General features: G+C 36.2%; 1 protein-coding gene across 22 annotated transcripts in view; it reads left to right on the top strand.

The window, feature by feature from the left end:
- Positions 1–21,368, top strand: part of BNC2 (basonuclin zinc finger protein 2) — a 404,537-nt gene that overhangs the window by 261,943 nt on the left and 121,226 nt on the right. For 20 of the 22 annotated variants that reach the window (XM_079113185.1, XM_079113183.1, XM_079113184.1 and 17 more), the window contains one exon: positions 2,479–2,581. In XM_079113185.1, the coding sequence (XP_078969311.1) occupies positions 2,479–2,581 (103 nt within the window). The other 2 variants (XM_079113178.1, XM_079113179.1) reach the window with 2 other exon arrangements.

Genomic DNA, 21,368 nt, shown 5'->3' with positions numbered 1-21,368 from the left:
TGTTGTTTGAATAAAACTTACTTTGAAGCCACAATAGTCTTTCACTCAAAATATTTATTTAGACCATATTGTTTAAATATATATAATTCCCTTAAGGAATAATTGTAGTCTATATAAATCTGAATTTAAAACAAATAGACCTTCTGGAATTCATAGAGATACAAAATGGCTATTCCAGTGCTTAAGTGTTTATATACAAAAGGAGTTGAGGTGTTCCAGTGTTTATATGTTTAGGTACAAAAAGAGTAGAATTCATAAAAAGGGATGATGATCTGAGAAGTTTAATTCCCAAATGTACCAAATGTACAAAATTATTTAGGTAGAGAAAATATTTGAATCATAAAGTAGTTCAGAGAAAGTGAATGAATAATTCGGCCAGTGATAAAATAAATATATGTAGAAATAAAGCAAACCTACAGTCTCCAACGTGTTCTGGTATTGAAAATAACTGTAATGAAAGTTGAAGGTGTACTTTAAACTTGGTATCAAATTAGGGCATTTCTGTAAAATAATTAATACTGCCAAATGAGTGATTTAAAGTGATTCATGTTGTTGATGTTGGGGTTAAATATAGTCCTTGAAACATAATTTCTTTTTATTGTCCTTCCCTTGATTTTGGTAAAGCAGAGGGATTAAAAAAAAGTGCTATTATTATTGCACTTCAAATGTTAATGTAGTTCTCATACCTGAATTTATAATTTGATAGACTGTAAATCACCTTGTTTTTAGTGGAAATACTGTACTCTGAACTTTTTAATTTTGGGTATAGTACAATCAAGTTGTGAGTTTGCTAACAAATATGTTATACAAAGAGACTATTTCTCAGCTGGAGTGTTCTGATACATTGCTAAGTTAAACAACTATTGAAATTGAAATGAGAACTTTTGGGAGAATTATGTCCCTTTTTAACTTATGCATTCCTTTAATTGCTGATACATACAGCAAAGTTTTACAGCCTAACTAATAAACAGTTGAATAAGTGACACTGGAAGACAGTCCCTGAAATATCAGGTAGATTTTATGTTTCCCTAGAGTTAAACAGAAAAGCAAATTAGGGGTGAGATTGAAGTACCAAAGAAGAAAGCAGTGAGGACTCTAATGTTTGAAACTGAGGAGGCACCCAGAGAGTTAATGTTAATCAGTGAAGGAGAAATTACTTTAAACCTTCCTGATCCAGAACATAAGGAACAGGAGAAGCCTGTTGAGTATTAGTCTCTGTACATTTCTCCCGACTATGTTAAGATTATCTAACATACTGCCTGTTATAAGTGAGCTAGTTTGTATAAAAATCCAAATGGTTCCAGGAATGCAAGCGTGTGAAGTGAGTGCAGCTTTCAGACGCAGAGCCGAGTTGTGCTCAAAGGACCCACGCCCCCACCCAAGATCAGTAATCCCTGATGGCATCTAAATCTGCAGAGAGATCTTTTCCTGGCAGTTCAGGTAGTTACAGTAGATTGTTAATCTATGATGATCACACCAAATCCCTTCTGTCTTTAGAATTTCCATGCAAATTAGAACTAAATGTATGAGATAAATTTATTAACTGTAGTCTAGGAGCACAGGTCAGCATTAGCACAATTCTCTAACAGAGGTTTTTATTCATAAAATGTTACACTTCATTTATGCTAATTTTCTATGGATTCACTTTATAATATAAACTGGCAAGATGAATTTTTAAAGTCCTGGTAAGGAAATGAAAGAGTTTTTGTGTGGGTTTCTGTTTTCTAAAATATAGTTATCCTCTTCCAGGTATAAAATATTCACATAAATGACTTTTCCTGTATTCTCCTTTAAAAACTCAATTTAAACTTATTTCTTCTATCACCATTAAAATAAAAGAATTGTTTTATATTTTTAAAAATGGGAAAGAAAGTAAGAATTAATAAATCAAAAAAGCCCTAAGGTATTGGGAAATGGTAAATAATAATAGAAATATGCCAGGTCTTATTGGGTCTTTGAGACAGGAGTGTCTCAAAATATATCTGAAAGATTAGCAAAGTATTTAAATGAAATTTAGTAGAAATAATAGTGTAATAATATTTTTTTTGTTATATTTTATTTTTGCATACATTTCACCATTATCCTATTAAGATGTATTTTTCTTTGCATTATTGGAAAGTGGGTAAACTTAAATGGAAATATATATATATATATATCAGTAGTATCATTTGTTTCTTTTTTGGACCTCTGCATTTTGTAGAATATGTAATCCTTGATTCTTGTTCTCCTTGGTCTACATTTCTAATTTAAAGGTTACTTTGAGTGACTTAAAACATGGTTCTGAATGAGCTTTATTTTTCTTATCTTTTTTTTGGTAAGAGATTTTGATGGTATCACCATTTATTTTCAGACTTCTCTAGGCCTCACCAACATAAATAGCCTTTAAAAATAGAGGTGGGAATTATTTATTAAAAATTGTGAGAAAAATATAGTACCTTTGAAGAGATGCTGATCTTTTTTCCCTGCTCTGTTTTCCAGGCCATCCGTTGCACACTGGTAAACTGCACGTGTGAATGTTTTCAGCCGGGGAAGATTAACCTGAGGACTTGCGATCAGTGTAAACATGGCTGGGTGGCACATGGTGAGGAAAATCTGGGCTCCTCTTCCTGTTCTTGTTATGTTCACGTGAATGTGTTGTTTTTAGAGCAGCCACTGGTCTGTAGAAGAGAGCGATCAGCTGTGCCCCAGTGTTAGTTAACATTCAGCCTGTGACTTTCAGACAGTATATTCTCAGCTCAAAGAAGGAAGGCTGAATCAACAGCTCTCAGCAGAGGGAAGAGATGTTTATAGGACAGTTGGGCCGTGGGGTTCTTTCTGAACATAGCAGCAGCCTGAAAGCACCAGGCCTGATGGAAACTCAGACATACCACAGTTGACCTTTCAGGATCTGAACCTCAGAGGGAACCTGGCATATCCCTCTTGCTTGATCACTGCTAACTGACTGTGTGCCCTTGTCACATGTTTTTGTGGCTGAGTTTATCCTTCCAGGTGTTAAAATTTGTATGGTCTAAGGTGGGTAAGATAGTGAACCGTAACATTATTTGGCTGGTATCTGAAAAAATAATCTGTAAATATCCCCTTTCAGAGTGTGCTAGGATTAGAGGTGGCCAATGTTGGTGGCATGGGGGCTGTGTGTAGGTGTCATTGGGATGGGGACGCCCAAGCATAGATGGTAATATGGAGGCTGCTTGCCAGGTGCACAGAGCTGTTCTGTCAACGTGCCTTGAGTAAGATTTTAACGTTTTCTTACGTATGGTTTACATTTATTGCGTTTAGGTGAAAGGAGACTTTGGAAATAAGCAGGCCCTTTTTTCACCTCCTAGACTGTAGAATTTAAAAAGATAGGTAATGTTTATAAAAGAAATCCTGGCTTGAGATTTTTTTGACAGCCTCGGGTATTGGCTCTTAAGTGGACATAGTCTTCATTCCCAAGCAGTGCCAAACATCCAGTGGGTTGTATTTTTTTATAAATGTCATGTTATTCTAGCAAGATCTGAGGTAACAACATTGGGCCATGACTTGAAATGCTTTTAATTTATCATGTACCTTGCTTGTTAGGGCATGTGTGTTGGAGTTGCGGGGACATTTCAGCCACATTTCTGTGCGTGAGAGAGTAATAGAAGGGGAAGTTGTTGGAAAGAGTGTGCTAGGGCAACACAATCATGATCCCATGATCCTCAGGGATGGGACTTGTTCCTACTCCATTGATAAGGCCAGAATCTGTAACAGCTCTTAGTTCAGTCTTGAAAAACAGATGAAATGCTGTAACATTTATAGTCTACATATGTTACCATGTTGGATGATTTCTTTATTTCTATATTAGTTGGCAATGGCTTCCTTAACACAATATCACAGACTTAGTAGCTTAAGAGACAGAATTTTATTTTCTTATGCTTCTGGAAGGTAGAATTCAAGGTCAGATTGTCATCAGAGCTAGTTCCATTCTGAGGCCTTTCTTCCTGGTTCACAAATGGCAAACCTAAGGTGGCATTTCTCTGGGCCCACACTTGTGTCATCTTCTTGTATATCTTCATTTCTTCTTAGAACGACACCTGTCAGATGTAATCACCTCCTTACAGGCCCTATCTCCAAACACAGTCACCGTCTGGGACTCAAGTATTCATGGTCTCAATGTAGCCCATGACAATGGCCAGCCATCCTTCTTTCCCTGAGGAAGTATGCAATTGCTCGATAGTAGATTCAGAGCTTATTATCAATCCATTAGGAATCATGAGGTCATTGGAGGTAGTATGGGCATAGAATGTTCTCAGGTTCAGTCCTGATTCTGCCACTTCAGTGGCCTGTTACTCAATACGACCCTCTTTTTCTTATCTGTAAAACAATAATAATAAATAATAATACCACCTTCAGGGCTGGGGGTATACTCAGTGGAAGAGTATGTGCTAAGCGTATATGAGGCTCTGGATTCAATCCCCAGCAAACCCCCCCCCCCAATAATAATACCTACTTTATAGTCTTACAGTGAAAATTAAGAATAAAATTACATGAAACCTTTAATAAATACTACATGTTAAAAAGAACAAATTGTTCAGTAGTTGAACAGAGATGTTAATCATTAAACAAAGTTCTTTTCATTTTTTCACTGACGTTTTTTCCCCCCTAAAGCCACCTTGTGTTAATATCATCTATCTACTGTGGTAGCTTTCTGAGTATAAAAGTTGGCTGTGTCACTTGAGTTTGTTTTATCTATCCAGCTTCCATGTGCATATTACATTAGTAGTATAATGAAAAAAGTGCAGTATTTCTTCCTCCTGAACAACACACACTTTTTCTGGTCAATGTTGGTTTTGAACATTTTTGGAAAGATGTGATTTTTCACCCAACTTGAATAAGGTATTTCTTTTACACCAGATACCACTCTTCCTGCCATGCCATTAGAAATTCTGTTCTGGTCTAGTAAATAAAATTAATTCTAATTCTTCCCTTCACAATTATCATTTCAACCTCTTTTATCCCTCACCACAGAGATATGTCTGTATATAACTGAAAATATATGCATGCAGGTATGCAGAGCCACTCTTCCTGTTCATTAGGGCAGATGTGACACTGAGGGGTTGGCTTCTGGCCTTCGAGCTGGCAAGTGGGATGAGAGCGCCCACTTGTTTTGCCCCTAGCATTTCAACTAATTGCTTCATTCCCTCCCCCAGCACAGGAACCCTGAAATCATGTCTCCAATTATTTCTCCACAGAGGTGAAACACAGCAATCTTTCTGGCTGCCTTACACATTACAGTGTCCTACGTGTGGGGCAAAGAGGAAGTGACTTGTTCTTTCTAGTGTGTGATTTTTTTTTTTCTCTGAAAGTGTGTGGAATGGCAATTCTATGAAATGTATCCCACTAGTCTTATTGCCATTCCACTAAAATTAAGGTAAATAAAGTAAAAATAAAAAGGAAACAAATTCCAAATGGTTTTAAGGAATATTTGTTGATAAGAGGACATAATTGAAGAATTTTTTTATCATGATAATCACAACACATATAATTTTTGCATTTTGATGAAAAACATGGGCAGATTTTAGAAGGAAGATTTTTTAAGAATTTTTTGCATCTACCGAATCATTAATTTTTACCTAATGAAGCCGATTTGTAACAACTAACCCTTTTTCTGAATACTCACCCTCCAAAACAATAACAAACTGATTCCACAGTTTCTAGGTACGTTAGGTATATCAGGTGAGCATTTGGCAAGAATATGAGAATTGATGAACAAAAACCATATTCCATAGCCTAATGAACTCCACAGCAGCTTTCTCAGTGCAAATGATTTCCTTCATAGAATATTTTGACTTGAAAGGAAAAGGATATGCCCTTCAACAAACTGTGTCAGTGCTAGAATGTTCGTTCTCTTCCAGGCAATCTGAATTAACGTGTTATTTCTTTTGGCTGGTGTCTTCCTGCAAGAATGCTTGTTGCACTGGAGTTCTTGAAACCTTTTATTATATTCTATAATGTGATTTCCTTTTACTACTGGCAGTTCATTCAAGGAAAAGTAGTACTACATTATTCCTTTAATTATTTGCTCATCAAGCCAGCTGTTTTCCTGCCCATATTTTATCTAGACTCTTAAGAATTTTTAATGTAAAATGAGTAGGCTTGGCCTGTATCATCAGGATCATCAGTCAGTAGGTATTTATTAAACATATGTCATGTGTACTTTAAGTACCATGCCAGGTAACCTTCGGTTCTTTGCCTCCAGGAAATGGTGAGGAGCATAAAGTTAATTTAGTGTCATATACCGACCAGCTTTATGGTTTAATGTACTGTAAGACTTAATATTCATATAATCCATTAATTTGAAATCTTTCTTTTTTGTCATTCATTGGAAATAATTTTTCTCTTTTTTCCTTCAGCATTGTTGGATTTGAGTTCTCAGCTTTTACTTGGTCTGTCTTCTGAGGCAGATGAGGGGTATTATAGAAACCGTCACACTAATAGAAAATAGAGACTATCCCATTAAATTTAAATTTCAGAAAATGAATGATTTTTTTTGAATGTAAGTGTATATCATGCTTATTTAGCTGAGTGTCCTTTATTTTAATTTGCTAAATTTGTCAAGCCTATACCTAAAGAAAATCATACTCAGATTAGTTTTCATAATGAGGTACTAAATTAGGGCTATTGGTCATGAGCATCCTATAATCAAAAAACTTTTGGTTATATCAGTTCTACATTTATAAATATGAGATCTCAGTATTCTGTTTACAGGTTCCTTAAATTCATAGAAGGCATGGTGATACCTTATAAGGACTCTAGCAGGGCAGATCAAAACCAGGAGTTTTTCATTTTATTCTGTGAGAGGTCTTATGTCTTTATTATTTGTCCCAGTCTGTGTTATGCTTATGAACTTTCTAAATGTCTATGAAAGTAGTTTCTCCCCAACTGGAGTCTCTGTAATGCTCTCCCTGACTTGAGTCCAAAAGCCGATGGTAAGCTTCCCTCTCCGGTTCTATTTTATTCCCTAGCCTTCTCCCCTCCCTACCACAAAGGGAAGGTCCTCTGGTATAAACAGTAAAGTGTGACATTTCTATGAAATCATGCTTATCCTAAGAGATTCTGCAACAGTGTCTATAGGATAATTTGTAGATTTGTCAAGATAAAGAGAGTGAAAAAAAACCCTTGGTTTCCATAACAAAGGAAGATAATGTTTCCAGATAGGAACCTGCTCCAAGGCTCTAGTTTCTCTTTTAATGACATGGTGTGTCCCATCAAGAATGTATTTTGCTTTGGGAGAAAATGTTTCCAGTAGGATATTTAGGAGTTGATGAATAGTGCAATACAGGTATTAGTTTGGGTGCCTCTCTGCACAGGGAGATAAATATAGGCTCAACAGTGGCCTAGAACTTGATCCTTTGGGAAGATGCTTCTAGGGCTTTGGTCAGAGACACATGGGTAGAAAATACACATTTCTCTTCGTTTGGTGCGTTGGTCTGGAAGGAAGAACTGACACATTTACTTACAAGAACTTGCTTTTCTGGTAAATGTAGGTATTTTAGATAGTAATACTAAGTTCTGGTTGTGCATACCTGCAAAATTTTCTCTTGGTTAGAGAATCCAGCTTTTAACTGCCTTCTAGCTCTGGTGAGGCAGCTGGGTCCTGGTCTTTCCATGGGCAAAGTCCTTGAACATTTCTGGACTTATTTTTATTTGAGAGAGCAAAAACAAGGCCATTTCCTGCCCTGGCACAGGGGACTTTGCTGCTTGACCTGAGGGCACAGTGCCCTCTTCTGCTTCTCCTACTCCCTGATCATGGCTGATAAACTGTAAAAGGAGGACATCCTCAAAATGCAAAGGTTTATGCTTGATTAATGATGTTAACTACTCTCCTATTCTGTCCCTGGGCTGCTTATTTTGATTTGTTTCTCAGCTGGTCCACCATTAGGATAGGCTGAGAACTCCCTAAATTTTCTTTAAGTACAGCAGAAAAGTGCCTCCTTCTCACAGTCCTGGGCTCTCTGCCTATTAGCTCTCCAGATTTTTTTCTAGTTCCATTTGATTCCTATGGGATGTAAGGTGAGCCTGGAAAGACCTGGCCTCTGAAGTATAATCAATACCAGTCCTACTGGTAAGGAGTTTCTTGGGAGATCTTGAGGTTGAAACATACAGAGCTCTATTCCCAGGGTACAAAAAAGTGTGAGGTAAATGAAAGGAGGCAACAGAGAAGATAGGTGCAGTTCTGAAAAGAGACTCTGAAGGTTCACATCCTGGCTGTACCACGGTCAGTGGAACCTTTTCTAGGTTATGTAATGTATTTGTTTTCTCATCTGTGAAATATGAATAATGATGGGATTCTGCTAAGATTAGATGAGACAATCCTGGTGCCTTGTACACAGGAAACACTTAATAAGTGTTAGTGATTATTACTGCTATACTCTGACAGAAGCCAAACTTCAACCTTGAGGACATGACAGGCATGTTTTAGCAAAGTTTAGGGGTTACAGTTTGGGTGTAGCCAGACTAATACCACGTCTAAGCCCCAGTTCTTTTATCTGTAAATTCAGATAATAATAGGAATTGTGCTTAAATATCATGGGGTGGTTGGAGGGAGGATTAAATGAAAGAGGGAAGCTAGCCCAGTGTTCTGGCAAAAAACGTTTTAACTACTAATATTAAGTCAATAACATAATATTAAATATTAATATTCATGATAATGTCTAGAGTATTAGGGAAGGTATGAACTTCGTTCTCTTTCCAGGGAGGGTTTTCTTCAGTGCCCAGTAGCAGAGTCTGGTTACCAGTTCTCTTGGTTGTAGGCCCCAGTGTTCAGGTAAAATTGTTTCTGTCAGCAAATCCAGGATAGTTCCCAATAGCTCCCATACCTAAAATGTCATTTGAACCCCTATGTGAACACAAGTAAGGAAAACTTTACCCCAAAAGTCATATTTTGAGATGTACAGACCAGTTAAAATGAATTGCAGGAATATTATTTACCTGTTGAAAATTCAAAATCCAGAAGTGGGTGAATTTTAGTCCAAGTTGAGGATGCTTTTACTTATTTTTGCACCTCTCTCTTTGCATGTGAAGTGCTTTGATGGGCTCACTACTTTATCATTTTATTGCATTTTATTACATCATAAATTTTTATATCTTGCTAACGATCCTACAGGAAGCTTAATTGTTTATAGGAACATCTTAATTAACTGGAGTTCACCAGGTTAAGCAGAACACAAATTGAAGGGGTGATAAATGAAACACCCTCAGCTTCTCTCATTTTAGTCAGGATGCACTGTTCAGATAAACCAGGAGATTCAGCTGGGTCATAAGGACCCATATGCCTCAGCCAGATTATGTTGATACTCTCAACTCTCTGTTCCTTCTCTGTTGTGTCATAATTGGTGACTTCTCCCAACCTTCTCCCACCCCTTTATTGAATCATGAAATCACTGGATGAGATGTGTACTATTTCAGAGAGAACTCTGACTTATATTCTAAGATCTCTAGTTGTTTATCCACCCCATTCCTTTCCAGGTTTTGCCTTTCCTTTTTAGATGTTTGTACCTCTTCTAAACCTTCTTGAATGAATTTGTTGTTAGTGAGCATATAGGCAAAGCATTTTATAGAAAATATTGTGACGAGTTATTACTGCAACTGGATAGTTTTATAAGCAGTATCTGTCATGGGGCCTGATAGTAATGTTCCTTCCTCCTTTGAGCACTTCTTCCTGGTACCCAAGGAGACCTCACATTGATCTCCTGCATTTCCCTGCCTGCTCTGTACTCAAGTGATGCTTGCTATTCAGGCGGATGCAAAACTATCTAATTGAAAGGACAATGTAGTTGGACCTTAGATTCAACTGACCAAGGATTGTAAAGGCAGCTGTAGACCTGGCTATCCAATAAGGACGTCCCTTGTTGTTGGGTTTTTGAGCACTTGAAATGTGGCAGTCCAAATTGAGATGTGCTTAAGTATGCAACAGATTTTGCAGATGTCATCTTTAAAGATAAGAATGTAAAACTATCAAAATTTGTTCTTGCATTGACTACATACTGATATTTTTGATGTATTATGTGAAATAAGAAATATCTTTAAAAATTAGCATCAGTGTTTACTTTTTACTTTTTTGATGAGAGTAGAAAATTTTAAGTTACAAATGTGTCTTGAATTATCTTTCTGTTAGATTTTGCTGCCATAGGCTATAGGTGTAAGGAAATATGTTTGGAGAATTTTAGGTCAAAGTGCCTTGATGGCAGAGCAGTTAGAACCAATGGGAGAATCCCAAAATCCAAAATCCAGGGTTGTTCTCTTCCTCTTCACTTGGACTCGTTCCCAGTGCTTCCTACTTTCGTGCTTGCTGCAGTATTGATCGCGTCCCGTCTTTCCTGTGCCCTGCTCACCAAGGATGGAGAATTTTCCTCTCTCACCACCTCCTACCTTTTGTTCCCGGAGCAAGTAAGTGCTCTTCTCTGTATATTCTCAATGTCCTTTGCTGAGACCAGAGTAGTAGTTTCTGAGTCATGCTGATCCTTTCAGTAGCTTGGGATTTCTAGAAGGGCACTTCATCTTTGAATGCTGCCGGTACCATGCAGTGTCTCCCATGTGCTACATGGGATGAAGGTTTATGGATATCTGGAAGTGTCCAGTTCCTACTTACCATTTCTTTTCCAGCAGCCCCTTCCCATTTTGAGGTTGTAAGCACAGCCCACAGACACTTTGTCTTCAGTCTGACTTCTTTTAAGTCTTTGTTCTGTTCTAGTCTTTGCTATTTCCCTGTGAGTCTTCAGACAACAAAATAAGTGAAAGGTAGGTAGGAGGTTTTATAGCATAACTAACCAGGAAGTAAATTTTAGAGAAGTTGAATTTGTTTGATCATTAACAGATGTTGGCATATTTGTTTTATTCAGAAGCTTTGGTCTTAAGTGGAATACCTTCCACTTTTATTTCGTAGTTCTTCCATAATCCTTTGCCTGCAAAAATCTGAGGGAAGAAATTCTCCCCTCCCAACTTTGGCTGATCATGTTTTCTACTATCAGTTAAAATTAAAAAACAAATCAACTCCCAACATAAAAGAAAACACCTGTTTGGCTTGGAGAACTTGGCTAGGGAGGTCTTTTTTCTGACATGCCAAAAGCGACCATCACAGGGCCCCTTAAAAAAAAAAGTCGTCTTTTTTTTTTCTTTATTTCATGTGAGCATTGGCAGAAACTCTGACAAGCAGTTCTTCATATTTTATTATGTTCTTGTCTGCAGAATCTCTGTCAGGCAAAAACCTTGTCAGCGGAAAACCTGTCGTAGGATCAGAGGAGACAAAAACAGGTGTCACACAGGCAGTCAAAACTGAAGGGAAAAAAAGATTAGGCTAAAGAGAGAGAGGCAGACAATTACATTAATGCCATTGCTTTTATCTTATAGATGTGTGTTATTATCTCGGGGTGCTGAGTGCGCAATTGCCTCACAGAAAAGTAGACAGGAGACAAGGGGAAACTTGATAGTTATTAACTGAAGAGGCAGTGTGTCAAAGCTGGACGGGGTTCAAAGTTTTGCAGAGGGAAAAAGCTGCAGGCAGCAAGCAGCGGCTGTGTGGTTCTGCTCTCGGCTACACAGACCTAGTAGCAATCTAACATTTTCTACTTGGAAGCAGATCATAGAGAGAAAAATTAATGAAAGATTTCATTTGGAGGTTTTGGGGGTAACATTTATCGTATAGACATGCAACTGAATCACATAACCTTGCTCTCTTATAAAATCTCGCCCCATGTGAGACATGGTGAGGCATGAAGACAGGCATTTGTCAGTTCAGCTGTGTTGTTTGGATATGTTTAAAACACCTATTATCAACACACTTTTAATTAAAAAAAGCTATTAAGAAGCCCTTTTACTAAGTGTGAACATCTGTACGTGCAAGCTGTAAATTAGGAGATCACATATGTGTGCCTCAGTCAGAGACTAAATGAATCTGGCAAGTGTTTTCTATTACTGGTTTTTAAATACAGCCTAATATCTAAATGAAAAAAAAAATTGCTACATTTTACAGTTTGCCTTGATTTTTTAAATTTTGCCTATTGGTAGTAATTGATAGAACTTTTCTAATTAGAAATTAGTCATTATCATGATCTGATCAATAAACAGAATTCAAAGCACTCACATATCTCTCCTCTGTTTTCTTTGTTCACATTATCTTAGGAGATCACTTGTTTTCTGAAAGTTGGAGCTCCATGAAATATATGTTATGGTACAAAATAATTTCATTTGCCCAAACCCTAAAAGAATTTTAACTTTGTTGATAGGTCATGCATGTCAGGCAACCAAATAATATAGAATGGGGTTGCAACTTTGGTCATATGTTGATCATATTAGGTGAAATACCACATAGACTTTGCTCAGGGCCTTAACATTTTCTGCTCATGCATTTAAAATGTGGTTAGTTCAGACTTTCCCTCGGCCTCAGGACTGCCCTCTTAACCCTTTTTATGAGCAAATTTTTATATAGGGTATTTTATCCCTCCAGTCACCAATGCAAAGCAGTGTGATATGTGATATATGCATTAAGCAAATCCAGAAATCCAGAAGAAAACACATATCAGTATCAGAAGTGTGTGTGTGATAGCCCAGAGTTTTAAGGGATGACATGTAGTGGAGGAGAAAGAAGGAAAAGGTTGATTATAGATGTAGAATGGGATTTCAGATAAACTGGGGGAAGAAGGAAAAAAAATCTTGTGACACAAAGGTGACATGTTTTAAAAGGAAAAAAAGATTAAGAATAATAATTTCTTTCTTTTAGATATTTCCTACCAGGTGCAGGCATTTTATGTACAACTGCTCTCAATTTTGAAGTAGTTCCTCAATAGAGTTTGAAGAATGTGTTGCACTTATGGTGTTTCCTAGTGATATTCTTAAATAGATATTTGTTGCTTCAAGAAAATTGTCTGTACATCAAGACTATAATTGGAGTTTTGGTGATTATTCATTCAAGAATTCATTCTTTAAAAGGAAAGGATATAGGTAATTTGTTCAAGTAGCAAATTTCAATAGTTACTTTTAAAACAGGTTTTGTTTTATAGTCAGCATATGTTTAATTTATTGGTATAAAAATTGAATAAAGCAGGATTTATGAAGCTAACTTTCAGCTAGCCTCAGTGATTGGAGATTGGATAGAACTGCAGTAGTAATAATAATAATCCCCAAACCTGGTTTTAGCAAGTAGATTCTATTACCAGATCTCTTCCTACACCCTCTGTCAAGTTTGCAGATTGAATTTTCTCTTTTCCCTTTGCCACCCTTGAGTGGAGTTGCTGCATATGAGTAAAGGCATACCCCTAATCGTGGGTCGTGCAAGGAAGAGGAAGGAGGAGAATAAGTAAAACCAAGCACTTGTTTAATCAGCTAGCCAGGAGCATGAGCTTCTTCTGAACAACCACGCATTGACAGTCTACTTTTATGGGTGCAGCAGTCAGACATTAATGATTTCCAAACTCTTTTCTGAAGACTTTATTATGCATAAGGCTACGGGGGGAAATGCCAGTCAGTTTGAAATATTAGCTATGGTCTCAAGTGGAACACAGGTTCTCCCCTGGACTAATTATGGGTGTTTGTGTGTGTCTACCCCTGTACTCTGAAAGATACATGCCAACTGGGGCTGATTAAAATCCAGAGGATGGTGGGACGTATTGGAACTACTTTTGTCCCTTTTCCTTCCATACAGTTTACAGTCACATTCATAATAGACCAGGAGAGTATTTATATACTATCCCATATGTATTAAGGAATAAGGAAAAAATTAAGTGCTATTCACATAAGATATATAAGGTAGAGTAATGTAATGAGGGTTTGTGGAGGCTCAGTGGAGATTTCTTCAATCAAAAAACACTGACACACTATTTGTTCAAGAAACAAAAAAATACACCCTTTGTGAATAACGGCTGACAGTTTTCATCACCAGGCTTGAGGATCTGCTCTTTCAACTACTTATCATTTCATTTCTTTTTTCCTTAAAAATTACCAGGAACAAGCCTTCTTGCTCCTTGGTATTATACATTCTCATTAATTCAACCTTGACAGCTACAGAGTTGTGACTTAAAGAAACATGAGTTATTTTGTACTTAATTTGCTCCCAATTATATAATTCTTTATCTTAAAAGTAATGAACAAAAGGTACAGATCTAAATGTTACCTCAAGTCATAAGGAATTTTTCTCTTAATCACAATTGTTGCCCGCCTCCATGATCTCCTGATTCTTTGGGAGGTTTTTAATATGCCATCATTGCCACTCATTAATGTTCTCCCAAGTGCTCAGGCTTTTATTAGGATCTGGCTTACACTCTATAGGTAGGTTAAGCCTTTGCCTTGAGCCCTGATGGTCTTGCCTAGTAAGAGCTGAGTCTTATAATGGGAAAGGATTGATGTTATAATGATTCCAAAGGGCCTCTTTATGATGAAATTCTAAATACGCAAAATCCCATTAAACCTGTAGAAGTTCATGGGCTAGCTACATTGAAATGACATATCATTATATTGGGTATAGTGTGCTTATTATAAAGTGTGGTATAATTGGGAATTATTGGTCATATGAGCAAGAAGGAAGGGCTACTCACCCTCATAAATTCAGAAGTTACAGCCAAGACATTTGAGGTAGGAGCAATAACAATATTCTGTTTATAAGTAATCAGAAACTTTAAAATTGAACCACAGAACTTGCTCTGATAAAATACTATCACTGACAACTTTTAGAGCTTTTAAAGTAATCATGTAAAGAATTATTTAAGAGCATTCCCTAAGGACATATGTTAAGTGTTAAGCTATTGGAAACTAAAATAGTATTCTAGAATCCAGAACTCCTAAAAAGTGACCACTAGATGCTGTTATAATTTGAACTTCTGAAGAGAGTTGAGGCAGGAGGCTTGGAGTTCTCCAGTTGGTCTTGCAATTTAAGACCCACTTGGCTTTCTCCCAAAATGAAAGAATAAGTCTTCTTTAATTTTTTTAAAAATTGTAAAATTGCTTCAAATTGGCATTTTAAAAATTTAAAATATCCAGGGCAGGACTTGAAATAACAAACTTCCTTTTAGACCCTTTTCATACAGATTTTTAATTGCTTTATTCTGCAAAGTAGGTGGCTTTGAAAATGATTCCACTTTGCACACTTCTTATTTTATAGAATAAAAATAATGGCTGTTAGCTTCTCACTGCCATGTCTGAACAGCTTTTAGATGGGACCCTTGAACATCAGGGCTTGCAATCAGCAAACTCCTCTGGAAACCACTGAAGTCACTTGAATTTGACTTCTAAAGAAAGTTATGTTTAAAAAAAAATTGTGGAAAACTAAGAACTATAAACTATCGCTAAGAGCCAATTTTCTAGGATCAGTGAAAAGCACTTTTATACACTTAAATTAAGAAAAAAAAGTATCTGAATATGTTCTTATTTCTGTGACCTTCACAGAAAATATTGGAAGTGAAGTCTGTAGAATTACAGGTTTACATTTGTTTTAATTTATTTGAAGGTTGGGGAGTAATTGCTGTTATTTAAAATTGAAATAAAAAATAGTTATGTACATTTCATTCAATAGAAGCATGTTCTTTTATTATCACCACTCACCTACTCCCAGCATGATTTTATTATATATTTGAAAAGTGAATTTTATAAAGGACATTAGTTGGTTCTTTAAGTTAGCACCATACTCAAAAGTATATATTACTTTATCCTTACGGCATATTTTGCATTGCATTTTATTCTTATATTTATGTTATGTACGTTAACAAACCACAAAAGTTCCAGCTGTTGTCCTTATGGTGATTCTGTTCTGCACATCCAGACTCATGTGTTGTTTGGAGTCTTATGGCTTAGCTACCACTTTCCTTTGGGAAACTGTAGGTTCTATGAAAGTGTTTATTGAAATTATATCCAGACCTCAATTTCTCCTTTGTTTTATAGTTAGAAAATTACTAGTTTAAGGCTCTCTTTCTGGCATTTTAAAGAAATTTAGGTAAATCATGATTCCTCGGTAACTTAATTCATAGTTTAGAAGGTTATATTTTATGATTTTTTTTCCTTCTTTTTATAACTAGTATTCTTATTGTATAGTTACAGCCTTGGCTTTTTCTAGATGAAATTCAGCATACTCAGAAGAGGTTAAGGTACTGAGGTGTGGTACAGTGGCGGAGCAGTTGCCTAGCATGTGTAGACCCTGACTTCTCTCCCTAGCACCACAAAAAAACAAAACAAAACAACAACAACAAAAAAGCACAAGCAAACAGAAGGGCCAGTGTGTGTGTGTGTTTTCTCAAAAAAAAAAAAAAAAAAAAAATCCTTTCCTTGTAGAATTTTTTTTTTTATCTTATTGTGTGACCTCTGTTTTCTGACCTCTTTCTCAGGTCTATGCTGTGCATTTTTCTATAGCTAGTCGACCATAAACTAGCACACTGACCACAAATCTAGTGCTCTTACTGTTTTATGGATGGTCTTCATAATGTTTATCCATTCAATCCAGCGTGAACCTGATATTAAGATTGCTTTTACACCATATTACACTTTCATCTTTTTTTTTTTTTTTTAAACTTAGAAACTGCTTAAAATGGCAGGAAAGAAAATAAATTATACAAAATTTAGTCAGAATTCCTGCCCATATAGCACCCAACTTCACCCCCTGCATAGTAGCAGTCCCCCGCCTGCACTGTTCCTTGAAGGCATAAAGTAAAGGAGAGGGTGGAGAAAGGGACGGGGTGAAAACCAGAACTTGGTAGTAGGCGGAGTCATCATACATTTATCCTTTCGGTGCAAATAGAGCTAACAGCCTTTTCCTGTAATAACTGTTCATCCATTCAAATATATGGCACTGAACACCCATGAGTGATTACGTGTCAGATATTGTTGTTGCTTAAAATCAAGCTCCTGTGATAAAGTAGGCACACAAGCGGCTCCAGTAAACTGACAACATATGGGTGGTACTTGCGTGATTGGCACACAGCAGTGTCACTGTTGAGATGGCTTGTTCCTAGCCTCTCCAGGCTTCATGGAAAAAGAAAACTGGAAAGAAAGAATAATCAGAAAGGCTAGTAAGAAAGAAGAAAGACACTGAAGGAACGTACTGAAAATAAAAATTCTGAAAAATGTAGTTGTGCAGATGGAACCCTGCTTGTCTCCCCAGCTGCTTCTTGTTCTGCTCTCTCTTCATGACCCAGTGGATGGACTTTGCCCAAACTCCCCACCTTTTGGCAGTGACGTTTACCTGTCACATACACAGTTTGTAACTGTGTGTGTTCATGTGCATTTTTTTAAAAAGTCTGTTTTCTTCACTAGTGTATTAACCTCAAGTGGACCTGACTTATGTCTGTTTTGTTCTAAAATTTAGCACAGGGCCTAAAACACCCACCTAGTGACCAAATATTATAGTGCCAGGAATATTTGAAAGTCATTAGTTAACTTGCTGTGGTTGGAAGAGAGTGCTCATGTCAGAGATGTCAGAGAGTTAGTAGCCTGGAAAGTAAATCAGCCTGCTCAAGGTCTTCTGGCCCCTTTAAAGAGTGAGTGAGTGAGTGAGTGTGTGCGCGCGCGCATGCATGTGTGTTGGGGTTGGGTTAGCGTGTGTGTGTGAAGTGGCTGGGCACAGCACTGGAAACTTTTGAGCAGAGAATAGATGTATGGAAAGCAGTACTTTGAAAAGATTTGGTTTTATTTAGGGTGGAAAGGCCAGGGAGAACAGGTTGACCAAACCAGTCAGGAATCAGTGCAGTAATAGACGTCTTAGGGTCTAAACACCTGCTCTAAAGTGGGAGGAATTAGAGCAGAAAGAAGGACTTGATCTGAAAAAAACTGCAGTGGTACTAATGAGTGACTGGTCATATAAAAGAGCAAGGAAAAATAGAGATGATTTTGATCATTTTTGCTGGGTAATGCTGAGATAAACAGCCCCATGCTTGTCTGCAGTTGTACCTCAATTATATAAAATTATGCATTGAAAAAAGTAGATTCAAGTACATCAACATGCACATAGTCACTGCCTTTGGGTGGTGGAAGTGGGGATGATTTTCTTTGTCTTCCTTTTTCCCAAATTTCTAGCATGTTTCAGTGAGCACCTGTGAAAAAATTAGATACTGGAAAGCCTGATGTCAAGCATTTTGGTCTTTTGTAGACCTACTGTTCCCAGCAATAGGGGTCAAGTATGTTTGGAGTGTACAACTTGGGTAGAGCTAAGCCTATAGGTTAGGGATCACCTGTGTAGCACAGGAGGAATTGAATTCAGAGAGATTATCATAGGAAGGTGGCTAAGGAGGCAGCTCCTCTAGAACACTGGTGTTTCCTCTACCTCTCAGCCTGTTTTCCCTCCTGAGTCCTCCAGATAAGAAAATCAGAATAATTTTGAATCCCTGGCTCATCTTTACTCCAAATATCTCTTTATACCCCCTATTTGTTTCTTTGCTTGGTCTTAATTCTGTAGTCACCTTTCCATTCTCCTTGGTAGTGATCTTTAAGCTATTGATTTGCCTGAACCTGAAAGAATTTGGTAAACTGAGAAGTACCCTAAGATATTCCAGTGCCCAAGTAGTTTGCCAGTGTCTTACAGCAAGTAGGTGACACAGCTGGGATTGGAGCCTTTGGGGTCTGGGTCTAGGGACTCTGTTCTTAATCTAGAAGATAAAAAGCACCTTCTAACACTGGGAACTTTAAATCATTGCTTTATCTTTATTTTTTATCCTAACTCTTATTTCCAATATTTTCCCTCCATGTAACAGTACCACAAATGTTCACTGAAAAGTTCATCATTCAACCTATCATACAGGGTCTTGTTTACAATGAAAATATTTTTATGATTGGAAATTTTATTTTTAATAATTGGAAATTTTAGTTTTTAATTCCAGTCATCACAGTGAATAAAAGCAATATAAATATTGTAAGTTTTCATCATTTATTAAATAGAAAGTAAATTTTTGTTAGAAACGTATCTGTCAGTGGAATAGATGGGACTCTAAATTTTTTCTTCCCAGATGAGTTCAGTGATCCATTGGTGAATAGTGCTAATTGTAAGAAAGAGAAAAGGGACCCATTTTCCATTGTTATACATATAACTTCTGAGATACTTGGCAACAAATAGGTGAGACTAAGAACTTTGTTATCAAGTCATTATTCATTCTTAGAATTCATTTGAAATTATATGCCAAAGATTTCCCAGGGCATGATTGGTTTTGATAAAAGCAAGGAAACATATCTCTCCTACCCAGATATTGTTAGTCATTCACTTTCTCAAATTTCTGGGAAAAGATATATTGAATAGTTAATTATAAATTTAACTTAGTATTTCCTTACAGGCATCTCATTTATTCCAGTATAGACAGTAAATATTGAGAAACAAAAAATACTATTTTAGTTATTAATTAAAATTCCTTCTGCATTTTTTATGACAAAATGTTTTGTCTTACTGCTGCAGACATAGCTATCTCTCTCTCTCTCTTTTTTTTTTCTTGTAGTGCTGGGGATTGAACCCAGGGCCTTTTGCTTGACAGGCAAGTACTCTATGAACTGAGCTACATCCCCAGCCCCCAGACATAGCTATCTTAATTGACAAAAATTTCCAGTGTGTGACCCGATTGGCAAAGCCAGTGCTTGTGTCCAAATTAAGGTGACAAACCTGACTTAATTTTCAATAGAAAAATTTCAACTTTTCCTTATAGAGGCAGCTTTATACCAAATATAATTCAACTATATTCATCATCGGAAAGTTTTTTATATTATTGAACTTTTAACTCTGTGCTGATATTAGGTTGAATTTTTTGCTTCAATTTTTTGCTTCAGTTTTTTTTCAAGTATATGCCAGCCTTTTATTATTAAAATATTAAAGACTGTAAGTCCAAAGCCAGATAAAGGCTACAGGTATTTTGTAATGGATTTGAGAACCAAGTTAGGAGCTCAAAGCATAAGATATCTGCTTTTGGCTCATATCTGCACGTAAGTCTTTAAGTTATTAGAAAATGGTTTGAAATTACTGAGTAGTAAGGCAAATAAGAATTGTGTAAATGCTAATGTAATAAGACCAAAAAGCAAATAAAATCCCCCAAATCCAGAGAAAATCCTTGGCCAAGAAAATTTTTTTACCCATAGTACAAATAATTACCCCAATCTTATTCAACTAAGAAAAACGTGAGTCCATTTGAAGCCTGTGTGACTGTCTTTTTCCTTCTTTTATATCCTTCCCATAGCACCTACTGCAGAACCCTTTATGTAATAGGTTCATAATCACCCTTTAAACTAAAGCGTGCTGTGTCAGGTTCCTTTGGTGCTTTAAGGAAGAACAATGACAAATAATAGGTCTTATATTTTAGCACTCTAGTGGACACTGAGACATTTGTTGAATGAGTGAAATAATGCTACCTTAAAGATGTAGTAAAATTATTTTTAATGCAAAGTCAGACAGAAAAGAGCACATTTCCATTTTAACCAAATGTTAATCACATTAAGGTAGTAACCATACTTATGAAAGGTGTGCAGTTTGATTTTTGTCTTTTTGTTTTGTAAAGTTATAATTCTGTAAGCATAAAATAATAAGTCTAAAAATTAAAAGAAATGAAAATTAAAAAAGAAAAATTTGAATTCATGTTTCAATTCAAAGAAATATATTAATATACATTTTGAGAAATATTACAAAACCATGTCAGTAAGTTATTGAACACATCATGAGTGTTAAATTACTAAAGGAGTCCAGAATATTGTGGAACAAGTTATAATTACTCAGTTTATAATAGAAAGGCTATTATTAATTACTTGTGATGTATTATAATGTATAACTTAAATAAGCAAGGAATTGTTAGAACACCATACTACTTTACTAAATGCAGTTCCACATGTGGAGCACAATCTAATGTTTGACTTTAGGAAAAAATCAGACAACAGTCAAATGTAAAAACATTTATTAATTACAAGTAGATCTCATAGCCAAACTGTATGTACTCAGTGAAAGGAATTTATATTGCTAAAAATAAGTGTGTGTAATTTAGATTATTATTTATTTTGTTATTTTTACTAATAGGTACCTGTAGAAAATATTACAATTTTATAAGATGAAAATGATGGTTAATTATAACTGAAATAAATATTTTTATATTATTTGATTACATAGGTTAAACTGTCTTATCAAGTGATATATATAGTTTCTGAAAGAAATCGTGAGATTTCTATCCACGGTGTGTTTTACAAATTTTATAGGACTAGGACAATATTCAAACTGAACTTAAAAGAATAGGCATTGCTTACATGTGCTTAGGGCCTTTTCTTCTCGGGTGATGACACTTTCTAGGGATGAATGAGTGTTGAGAAGAGTTGAAAAGAATTGCTTACCTTTGAATATGTCGGGGGTAAGAGGAGGCCATTTTCATTATTGGATACTTTTGCTTTGATCCCATGGATGCTTTCTAAAGAGTATATAT

Source organism: Sciurus vulgaris, assembly GCF_902686455.1.
Source record: "Sciurus vulgaris genome assembly, chromosome: 15".
NCBI lineage: Eukaryota > Metazoa > Chordata > Mammalia > Rodentia > Sciuridae > Sciurus > Sciurus vulgaris.
Note: the sequence above shows the minus strand (reverse complement) of the source record. Positions and strands in the feature narration are given on the sequence as shown.